Source organism: Carex rostrata, chromosome 3 (genome assembly GCF_964058835.1).
Source record: "Carex rostrata chromosome 3, lpCarRost1.2, whole genome shotgun sequence".
NCBI classification, from domain to species: Eukaryota; Viridiplantae; Streptophyta; class Magnoliopsida; order Poales; family Cyperaceae; genus Carex; species Carex rostrata.
In genome coordinates, this window is record NC_135920.1 from 10,323,814 (window position 1) to 10,336,333 (window position 12,520).

At 30.5% G+C, this 12,520-nt stretch overlaps 1 protein-coding gene across 1 annotated transcript; it reads left to right on the plus strand.

The window, feature by feature from the left end:
- The first annotated feature begins 2,670 nt into the window (after window positions 1-2,670).
- On the plus strand, window positions 2,671-5,143 carry LOC144551946 (heavy metal-associated isoprenylated plant protein 30-like). The gene is made up of 3 exons (XM_078300056.1): window positions 2,671-3,009; window positions 4,027-4,102; window positions 4,567-5,143. Exons 1-3 carry the CDS (start codon window positions 2,800-2,802, stop codon window positions 4,881-4,883), a joined length of 603 nt encoding a protein of 200 aa, XP_078156182.1. The 5' UTR covers window positions 2,671-2,799; the 3' UTR covers window positions 4,884-5,143.
- Window positions 5,144-12,520: the final 7,377 nt, after the last annotated feature.

Here is a 12,520-nt window from a genome sequence, read left to right on the forward strand (position 1 = left end):
AGATTTGAATCCATCAATTTCTTGATGTTGTATATATGCAAATTAAATTCAGCCAAAGGCATTCTCTTTTGGTGCCGCACTGACTGAATTTTTATGATGCATGGATTGATCATATGAGTTATGTAACATTTTTTTTAAGAGTTGGAGGAAATGTAAAATTATTTACTCAAATAACCTTGAATATCCTGAATTTCCAAATAAGTCCTATAAATACAGTATTAGTTTAATTAACCAATAAAACAAATTAATTGTTACTATAATTAGAGTACTGTATGACCTACCCACAAGCGCCTTAGTTGTTTTGAAATACACTATTATAAAATGAGATATTTTTACATTACAATTTACAAACTGCACGTGTTCCTGAATTGAATTATTTTTTGTTAAAAATTTCATTGATATTGATATAAATTAAGATTTTTAGCTGTTGATATTTTCATAAAGTTCCAATAATAAGAATAAGATATTTCATCTTCTCTCATGGACAACTTACTCGTCCAGTAGAAAAGAGCGATTTAATTATTAAATTTTTTTTCCTACTCCAGCACATATTATACTGTATTACATTCAATCCCACGCGTGTTTGCTGCGGCTATGCCACTACAATGTCGGATCCGTATATAGGATTAGGTGTGTCCGATACGGATAGGATAGTGGTAAAACGGTATCTTTATATTATGTTATAATTTTTCGGATACGATACGGATTTAATATTAAACGCTATGGATACGGATCGGATATCGGACGGATACGAATATTAGATATAATATTTTCATAATAAATTTATTGATTACAAAAACATATCACATTATCAAAATTAAATATCAGTCACTAATTATGTCAGTATTATATTATTCATCAAAATATATATGTATATGCAGTTTATTAAATCATTGATATGAATATGTAATTTAATAAATAAATTTAAGAATATAGAATACATTTGTTGTGGTTTAGGGATGTAAATGGTGGGATACAAATAGTTAAAAATATAATTGTATTCTTATCCGCTGTAATTTTTCAGATACGGATATGAATACGGATAGTCTCGGATACAGATACGGATATGGATCGAATAATTTAACTAATTTTTTGGATTCGGATTCGGACGATATCGGATAATATCCGATCCATTTACACCCCTATCCATATCCCCTCAGATACATAAGGGTAAAATTAGAATAATTCCAACTAGACCAAATTTTTTTGATACCTATTGTAAATATAGAAAGTCCGTTTTGAGATTCACGACACAGTTAAAGAACTATATAAATTTTCTAATTGCATCCTTAAATAATTTGAGGGGATACAGATTCCTCAATGCCTTTCTCATACATGTGTGCCGACCAACGCTAGATGATGATGAAATGAAATTAAAGATATGCTAATGAGTCGAAATTAGGTCTTTTTCACTTTGTTGAACTTAGTTGGAATAAAATGAAGAGAGAAAAAACTGTCTACCCCTTCTCCCCTTTTACACTATCATTTTATGGCAGAATTATTCAATAACATTATTATTTTTTTCCCGATTAATTTTTAGGTTTTTTAAAAGTAATATTTGTAACTAAATTTTAATTTATTTGTTCAAATAGGATTCATTACTAAAAAAAGGAAATAAGGATCAAATCTGGAGAAAAGATCACAATAAATATGCTGCATCATATGGAGCAAATTATTTTTTAAGGATAAATTAAGGAGTCCTTGTCCTTTTTATCAGAATTCTTATTCGATTCCTCAAAAGCATTAAAATTCATGCACGGATTGAGATCGAGAGAGCCTCAGAACATTTAACCATCTTTTAAAAATATTCAAAAGCAAAAACCGTGACAGGCTAGCAATATTCACATGCAAATTTATTATTAATTGTTTGTTAATACATCAAAGAACTATTTATTTCGGACCATTGAAATTTTAAGCATCATGATGTACCGTGAAATATATATATACCACACCTTGTCATATTTTACTGGCATGCATGATATATGAATAATATTATAGATCAAATATATGTTAAGATTCTTGAAAATCAAAAAGTGATATTATTAGAGATGTAATTAATCTTATTCGTTTTGGTGGACACTGCATCAGATTCAGTATAATTTGAAAATAATTCAATTGTGGATGAAAATATAATAAAATCCAGACCATTAAATTTAATGATAATATGATGAATGACTAAACGATTTTCAAATAAAATTAATTTGATGCATGGCTGACCTAAATGATGTATAACATATCTATATTTTCGAAGTTTTGAGAGGTATACATAAAATCTCCCCTTAAATTTTCAATGGTTAATTTAGTCATAATGGAAGAGATATATGGAGGGATGCCAAACCTCAAATTTTCATGTGAAATTAAAAACATCCGAACAGATAAATAAATTAATGTCCGAGCATAATCAGATTAAAGGAGGCAACATATTGAGCTACACAGAAGTCATTTGATAGCGTGTATAGAAGATCTCTCCGTCTTTCAAGGGCTTAAGGAGGGAAACACTAGAAATGACCTCCAACTTTTTAAATAGCTTTAGGCACTTCTGAAAATTAAATAAAAAAAAAATTGAAACAAAAAATTGAGGCACTGACATAGTCAGGGCCAGAGAAGGAACATAAAAAAGTGTACAGCAGCGGGAAACTAGAAGAATATAATATACGAAAGAGATATAATAATTGAGGCAGAATGGAGTAGAATATCTTGTGCATGCTTCCTTTGTGCTAAATACCTCCCTCTCTTTCTAACCTCAAAACCAAAACTATTTGTACCTTGCAATATAAGGTTAGAGGTAGCTTGGAGGTCATGGCAAATGCACTAGAAAGGGCTGTTTATTCTGTTTTCTCTTCTATTTTCTATTGCTGTAGCTACCAAGGTAACCCCAGGCACGACACGAGAAGCACCGCACACTATTACAGCAGCAGCAACCCCAGTAACAGTAATACGTTTTACTTTGTCGAAGGGAAAAACGGGTATAACCGAAGGATGGCGAAAGGGCGTCCTCTTTCTTTGCAGGTTAATTTGTTCAATTTATTTATTTTATTGAATGTTTATAAATATATTATACAAGGTACATGAATTTTATATTTCTCATGATACTCCCAGTTTACCTTTTTTTGGGTGCTTAGGTTTCATTTTCATATGGTATATATATTATATATAGTACTTTAAATAAATATATGTGACCAGTGACCTTTCAATTGCATACTATTTTTTAGTAAGGGTTTGTTAAACAAAATTCTAGTTATAATACGGAAGCTCTACAAAAAAATTTCAAAAAATATATTAATTTATTTAAAGGAAACAAATGCATGTATACTTCATTTTCGATTAATTTTTCTCTCATTAATTAAGCTTTGGGCCAGATTTAATTTATTACTAATATTGAGGTTCCTTGCTGTCTCAATTTAAAGAAATTCCACTTGAACGAATTGTTTAACCGGAGAAGGAAGGAAATGATTTGTATCTGTTTGTGGGCAGTGTTTGTCTGATCAGTGTTGCATGAGCAGAGCATAAATAAATGCACAGTACTTAATATGTCGCATGTATCAATTGTCTGGATCGATACTTTATTGTGCATGCTCGGAATATGTTCCGCTATTTTTGCACAGTGTTTCCCACCTCAGACAACAGCCAGACCAGTATAATTAATATTGAACTAATTAATTAATATATTCTCGACATGGTTTGTGTTCCCCCACTGTATGTATATCTTCTTTTCTGGTAATCACGCTCATGATCCCATTGTTCATTTGATTCGCCAGTTGGAATCATCATTAATTAATTTCTCGCCGAGTCAGACTTCCTCTAGCAATTTTGGTTTACTAAATTAAATCCATAGTTATAAGTAAGGTAATCAAACAGAACTAAATCCCTAGAATTTACAACGCACCATAACAATAATATATGTTTTGTAGCTTGTGTATTTTATTTTATTTTTCTTTTTCTGTATTGTTGCTGTTGTTATCTCATATTAAATATTACTTACTATTTTTTAGTATTGTAATTAACTAAATAGTGTGTTGCATGCAGACTGTGGAGCTTAAAGTACGGATGTGCTGCGCAGGTTGTGAAAGGGTTGTCAAACATGCTCTCCTAAAACTAAGAGGTATCTTTTAAAGCCTGCATTTTGCATTATTACCCCTCTTAAAAGTAGATATTCTTTTCTAAATCTTTTTCAGATCATAGAATCAATGCTTGCATGTTTCCTCTTTTCTCTTTCTGGTGACTTTTCTAGTATAATGTGCCATGTTCAATTAATTCTTTATATAAAGAACGGAATCTGGGTCATCCTCATCTTTTGTTTTCAAAATACATATATTAAATATCTTTGTTTTGTATTTTTGTACAAAAAATATCAATTGTACATAGAATTATTCCACAAATATTTATAAAACTTTTTTTTTACTTCTAATTTACGTCATTTTTTAAAATAAGATCCATCCTTTTATAAACAAAAAAAAAGTTATGATTATTTTCTGTCATCTTAATATGATAATTACTCAATCCGAATTACAAAATCAGCTTTGATTAATTGATTATTAACTGAGTACCAATACAAATATGAATCAGGTGTTGATTCGGTTGAGGTGGATCTAGCAATGGAGAAGGTGACTGTGACAGGATACGTTGACCGTAACAAGGTATTGAAGGAGGTCCGAAGGAGTGGGAAAAAGGCAGAATTCTGGCCAAACCCTGATCTGCCGCGTTATTTCACATCAGCGAAAAATTATTTTCGGGACGAAGAATCCTACAGAGAGAGTTACAATTACTGGCGACATGGTTACAATGGTGACAAGCATGGCCATGTCCCGGTCCCACAGCGTGGCGAGGACCCCGTGAGCAACTTGTTTAATGATGATGATGTCAATGCATGCCACATCATGTAAAGATGCCATGTCATCATGCATGGTTTCTTTATCTCATAGCATGCATGTATTCATATCCGTACAGAAAATCAAGTATTGGAGTGGATATTTAATTAGGGTTTGTTCATGAAAAATAGGTTGATGAATAGTTGCTATTTTATATGTAATGATGTGTGTGGGGACATTTGATGTGTGCTTTAATTAGTTGGTTGTCATGGGAAGTGTAGTTGTTGCTATTACTTAATTAGTGTTGCTTTAATTATTGAATTGCAATTGAGTACTATATCAGTTGGAGTTTAATTAGTTTGGCATTACAAAGTGATGATTCATACCTATTGATTTTAGTTGACCATAGCGGCCAAAAGTACCCCTGTTTTTTCACTTTTTAGACTTTGGTTGTTTTGCCTCCAGTGAGAAACTGAAAATGCTAAAGATTTTCATCAAAAAAAAAAAATGCTAAAGATAATATAGAGAATTAAGCTTGTCCGTACAATGAGCAATGATGGACGCATGTTTTGGGGCACCGAATGGCCAGGAATTGAGGAATTAGTTGGTAGAAATGGGCCCTTCGCTTATCATTTCAAATGCTCCCTTTTGGTAAAAAAAAAGGTCGTAAATGTAAGTCAATTGGGCTCATTTACTTACGGCAGAATAAAAAAATAAATTTCCTCAAAAAAGAGAATAACAAATAAATTAGTGCCTTGTGGGCTCGTGGCACTGATTCTTTCGGCGAATTCTTTGACCTATTCTTACTGCCTGAATGTATATTATTATAGGAAACAGAGTAGGTCCGATGGACATCGGACCTACTTTGGTTTTAATGGGTTCACTCACTGTTGGATTGGCTTTAGGATTCGTGTCAGAACTTTCGCGTCTGCTTTAATATTCGTGCGCACAAATCTTGAAGCAAATTAGACAGTAGATCTGTCCATCGGAACCAAACTAGGTCCAATGGGCATCGGACCCACACCTTTCCCATTATTATATTATAGAGGTGGTAATTCTTTTAAAAAAACAGTTTAAATCCATTCAAATAACTGTATATGCACATGCGTTTTGAGGGAACTATTTTGGTTTTCATGCAAATTTAATTTCATGATCAAGACTACAGTCGGTTCTCTAATAATTACAGGTTCTTAAAAAAGAGAATAGTCTGATAATGCAATATACCATGATTAATGTAAGTACGTTGTATTGTAATCATAATCCAATATATTAAGAAGACTGAGCATATATCCGATCCATAAATTATCTTTCTTACAATCTAGCAATAAAAAAAATTGCTTTCCTTCAAACAACAATAATCCTGTTGTCAATAATATATAACTTCTCCATTAGAAGGTGTATATTTCAGATATTATCCATCTAATGTCATCAAAGGCTCCCGGATGTGAATTCCTTTTTTTTTTTCTTTGAGAGAGAGAGTTGAAATAAAATCAGATGACAATATATGCGACATAAAGAGATCAGTGAGAGACCAGTCATTTTTCTCTCTGTTCAAGGAAACAAGATTAAAATATAAATTGGGCCTATTCAGAAATGATAACAATTAATGCTATACCAAGGGTCATTTAATGGGCTTATGGGCCTTGCGATATAGCGAACAGTAAACAGCAATTGTCATGTAATTATATCATGCGGAGGCATTTTTTATTTATGTTACATGTCATTGGCAGGATACCATGAATTAATGTATACTACCAATATATACACACATTCCGTACAATGTTGATGAATGATCAATGAGCAGCAATTGTTAGTTACATGACAATTGGAAACAGTCTTTTCCATGATTTGCTGAATTTGTGACTGCTAAGGCTCTCCAGCTGTGAGACCCCAGAAGATGCAACTTCGTCCGTCATGTTGGTCTCATCAGCAGTACTGCCATTTGAAGAGGCAGCTTGGTCCCAGAAGCGAGCATCCCGTCTCTTCTTTCTAATGGTGGCTAGCACTTCATCTTTGTTACAGATTCCCCACACAGTAACTTTTTGTGTGTGGTAGTCCACATTTATTGAGTGTATTCCTGCATTTTTTATTTTTTGTGAATTGAAGAGAAATATGTGGCTTGCGTTTTTAATCATGAATTGCTTGTTTAATACTACTTTATGGGTAACAAAGAAACATATATATTCAAGTTAGGGAACAAACAGTAAAATATACAAAAAGAAAATGAAATAATTAGTTCTTATAGTAAAATGTAAATGAGAGATGTAAAGTTGTAAATGGGGAAATTTTTATACTTATGTCTTGAACATGGAACTTTATAAACGCCATTTTTCTTCATAGAAGGGATTATAAGACAGAATACAACACTAGCTGCCAAGGAAAAATAATCAGAGAGAGAAAAGAAGAAGTTATTGCAAGTCATTGCATGAGTGAAGGAATATTGGAGATACCTCTTAGGTGGGATAGAGATTTCTTGATCTTCTTTTCACAGCCATAGGAATACAAAGGTACTCTCATCTCTACATACTGGGCCTCCACATTATTACAAGATGCTACAGTTTCCATTTATTTTTATTTTTTTTTGTATCAATTTTGCATGTATGGGCTGGGGGGTGGGTCTAGGTCTAGGATAGCCACCTTATATATAAGATGGCCCCACCAACTAGCCCCACAGCACAAGTAAACCAGTAATATATTGGATAAGCATATTTATCTTAGAAAGCCACCGCCCACCAGCTTAGCTTTACCTTCCAAGCTATCACACTTTACTTGACTTGCTTGTACTTCATTTGCTTTTTCTTTCTTCTTTCAAGTTTCAACTGTTCTCTATTTTTCTCTCCAATCAAGTTTTGGCTGCTATGTCGCTGCCGGGTGACGTGTAAAGCTACATTATTATGGCAACTTGTTTGCATTTCCATTTTAATTATCCTAAAAATTAAATTTATTTACTGCATCGGCAATTTAGTAATTCTTTTACATTAATCTCATAATATTTGCATCTCTGTAATTTCAATTTGGCTGATATAGCAAAAAAAAAAAATTGCACAACAAAAACACATTAATTATTTTCTAAAAGTTATTAGTTAATGTTAAATAACTAGAACACATGCGTTTTTTTTTTTCATAAAAACTTCAAATTAGTAAAAAAAGAAAAGAAATGCATATAATGACTTATCTCTTTTTATATTGTGGTTAGTATAAAACATAACATAAAATAGTTTATTTTTAATATAAAAAAATTAAAGAAAAGCCCCTAGGCATTCAATCAGTGAGTTACATACGTACATAACACGTGAGAAACATTAAAGCCATATATTTTAATCTTTATCGTCTGATTAATTAATGTTAAATAAGTTATGCTTTGATAATTTTTTATACCATCAAATAAGTATGAGGAAGTCTATTAAACTAATGTCATAACAGTAAATAATAAACATGAGCATTTTTTGTACCAAATAAACACAACCCTATTTTACTATAAAATTATGATCTCTAAAAAATTAAATTGTAAAATCTACGTTATTTATTTCGTGTCAGATTAACATCAAAGCGCAATCAACAAAAGTTATTCCATTTTTCCTCATCATATGATTAAATAATAAACCACAAGCAACGTATACATTATTCTTATGTAACATTGAACACAATTCTATATACTTCGAAGTCCAATTTGTAAATAGAAAAAAAAAAAAAAAAACTACTATCAAAATGAGCACGACATATATTCAATATAGGACTCACTTTATTTGAAAAATAATAAGATAATTATGAATAAAAATTTACTCTAACGATGGTTTACGGTTACGAATACAGATCGGATTAAATATTTATCAAAATGAGCACGACATACCTTCGTATGAGTGAACCCTCCTCTGTTATGCAATCTAATTAGATAAATAAAAAGCAACTCAAACTGAAAATTATTTGACAACTTTTTCGCGCTCGGAAATTTCGAATACCTTCCTTGTGTTTCATTGTGTCTTAATTTTCAAAACTAAAATAACTTAAAATTTAAATGTAAAAAAATAGCTAAATTATTTATTTTTTACTTCTGACATCTGCACAAGCATATACAAAAATATTACTATATATACGTTAGATATAGACAAATTAACTATTTGTCTTGAAAACCGACCAATTAGAAAATTGATATATTTTTTTAACATGCTACATATTTGTTTTTAATAGAGGGTAAAATGAGTATTTTATAAATTTAAAATGATTGAGTTTAATTAGAAAAGGTAATAACATTGATAAATTTGTGAGTTTTTAAAAGTTTAGAAGGATAAATATGATATTAAAATAGAGGGAAAAATATGGATCTTTCAAAAAATTTAGGGGTATGTATGAAATTCTCCATTCATTATTATAATTTATTGATCCATAGAAAATTAAAATGAAAAGTAGTAATTTATTACGTGTATATAAAAAAATTAATATAGATCATTTCTAGCGGTTTTATTTTGACATATACATTTTAAAAGATTGTCATTAGAAAATTAAAAAATCTAGCATGATGAAGATATGATAGATGCACAGAAAATATAGAAGCATCATGACCCACCTTAATTTAATGTTTCTTTCCAAAACACACACACAATTTGAAATAAATGTATGTCTTGGGGGAAGACCCTAATAGATGTATTTCTAATAAACAATTTGTAAATTTATGTTGGAGCTCAATATTTCTTTTCTACCCAATTATTTATATCTAGCCTAACTTTTTTTTTCTTTCTTTTTAGAATCAGTCTTTAATTTAGTGATAAAGACAATATTCTCCGTGTGAAATGTCTCAGGTTCAACTTCCGAAAAGAACAGTTTTTTTGTAAATATTATGTAGTTGGATGACTTAACCTCCAAACTTTACTCAAAATAGTTTTTTTTCTTCCTATTTGCTTAGTTCAAGTTTTTGAAAAATCTCAAAATGAAAACACTAAACTAAATTCAACAATTGTCTGTTTTTGTAGCATACTCTACATCTAAATACCAAAAACACTAAACTAAATTTTAAAATGAAAATATTTAAACTAAAATATGAATATATAACAAAAAAAATACACTAGATCTTAGATTTCATACATTTACATGAATAGTGTGTAAGAAAGAGTATGATAAAGGACAAGAAAATAAAAAATTAGACCAAAAAAAACTTAGTTTCCTTCAACTCAAATTCTTGAGGGTCTTCCCTTTGTTTTTTTTTTTGTTTTTTTTGGCAATTCTATCTGAGAAGACCATCCTATGAAATTAAATCTTTGATTACATTAAAACCAATATCTCCTCCTTGCAAGCTTTCCAAAAAGCAGTAATACGCTAAAATCAGACACTCCAACATCGCGATACACCTGTTTGAAGTTTCTTCGTCAGAGATTGCCTTCTTGGTGAAAATATCGTCTCTCTTTCCTTATCTCTCGCCCTAGCTTCACCTGTTTATGAGAAATGTCTCGGAGAAATACATGTACAACCTACATGTGCTTTAGAAATGAGATAAATGACTTAGAAAAAAATATATAGTGATGCATTATAAACAGAAAGGCACAGATCGATGACGTGGAAAAGTTTGTAATTCTTTTATCACACACGGATCGTATAATAAAACCGTGTACAATTGTTGGAGCATTCATATACGCCCGCCCTAAACAAGGATGCTCCTCATTTTTTAATTGAACTAATACAATGTTTCTATTTTATATTGTCATTTAGTTAGGACTTTTTTATTGTGAGGTTGATATTAATCATTAAAAAAATAATTGATGAACAATTTTACTACTTAGTTACTCCACAATTTTACTACTCAATTACTCCTCGATTTTCAAAAAAAAAAAATAGAACGGTTCTGTACCTAGTGGATCGCTAGAATTCTTGCCAGTTAAGAACAGTTAAAAAGGGATAAGAACCATTGAGAATATTGACGGTTGGGGCACTTTTAAAAAAAAAATAGAGGACATATTTGAAAATTTTTAATTATTGGAGGATATAAAAAAGGAAGCATCTAATTGTCCACATGCTTTTGTCCACTATTTGTCCACAGATTTGTCTTGCGTGAATACTGGAAAACTACTTCTACATGCTGTATAATTTTACATAAAATATATCAGTTAATCACAAAACATCCAGTAACTATTTGAAGTGGTTCCATGATAGTTAGAAACAGATGACAACTTGCACAATAGGACAAAAAAATGTACTTTCAAACTGTACTTTCAAAAAATATAGTTATAGGAAGTTATTGACAGTTAGTGTTAGTTATTAGTAGTTATTTTGACAAAAAAACGTGATAAAAAGGCAAAATTAAATTTTCCAATTAATTTTTATTTTATTTTTTCTCGATTTAATGAATACTGTAAAATTGACCACTTTAACTATAAAAATAAAATGTACAAACTATAAAATTACAGACATGCAAAATTTACAGATGAAAACGATAAAATAAAATGTTGAAAAATATCAATTTTCAATACTGTAAAAATATCAAGTTAAACTGTGAAATCAAAAGGTAAAAACTATAAAATTAGCAGATTAAATAAAAATTAAAAAATGTCAATTTTCAATACTGTAAAATTGTAAACTTAAACTGTTAAAATAAAAAGTAAAAACTATAAATTTACAACAGTATAAAATTAGCATATGAAAACGATTAAATATAATTTAAAAAATATACATTTTCAATACTGTAAAATTGTGAATTTAAACTGTGAAAAGAAAACGTAAAAACTATAAAATTTCAATAATGTAAAATAAGCATATGAAAAGGATAAAATAAAATTTCAACTTAAACTACAAAAACAAAACATACAACCTACAAACAATAAATACTGTAAAATTTATAAATCTAAACTATAAATCAATTCCATATATACTGTAAAATTTCTAAATCTATACATACATCCATCATATGTTCAACAAAACCATAATATTCACCACACACAGCATCTGTTCAACACAAAACATAATATTCATCACAAAATAGCAAACCTGATTATATCTTTCAACATTCAGAATAGCATAAAAAAAAACTATGAAAAAATAACTTCTACATTAAAAACTTCTACATTCAAATCGACGACATTATAAATTTAGCCTCCCTGTTTGACATATTTTGTAAAATATTGTAGAGCCATAAGATGAATACTATAAAGCCACAAGATGAATACTGTAAACTACAAGGTCAATATTGTAAAACAACAAGATGAACAGTCGATCCATCAAAAATTAGAAACCATACTAGATCGACAGTTGACATATTAGATCAAATTAGATCAGACTCAAAGTATTACCAGATCGGATCAAGATCAACTAGAATCTCCTTAAAACTAAACTAGATAATAGGGAAATTATGCAATCATCTCGTTGACGGCCAAGCTGTCGTGCCGTCGCTGTCGTCACGGCCGTCGCTATCGTTGCTGCTGTTGTTGTCGTTGCGACTGTCGCTACCGTCGCTGTGCATCGCATCTGGCGAAACGAATTTTCAGAGATCCGCTGTGCATCGCATCCGCTGAAAAACGAATTTTCAGAAATGAAAAATGTCATAAGCAGATTATATAAGTAAAAGAAAAAGAAAGCGACAAATTGAAAAAAGCAACAAATTGAAGAAAAAGTTAAGAGATCGGAGAAGTTACAGATTGAAGAAAACGACAAATTGAAAAATCGAATATTAAGAGATCGGAGAAGGAATTTTCAGAGATGCCGTCGCTGTGCATCGCTTCTGCTGAAAA

Coding starts and splice junctions, on each gene's coding strand:
- LOC144551946 (XM_078300056.1), top strand. CDS start 2,800: ATGGCAAATGCACTAGAAAGGGCTGTTTATTCTGTTTTCTCTTCTATT. Junction 3,010..4,026: donor GGCGTCCTCTTTCTTTGCAG/GTTAATTTGTTC, acceptor TGTTGCATGCAG/ACTGTGGAGCTTAAAGTACG. Junction 4,103..4,566: donor TGCTCTCCTAAAACTAAGAG/GTATCTTTTAAA, acceptor AATATGAATCAG/GTGTTGATTCGGTTGAGGTG.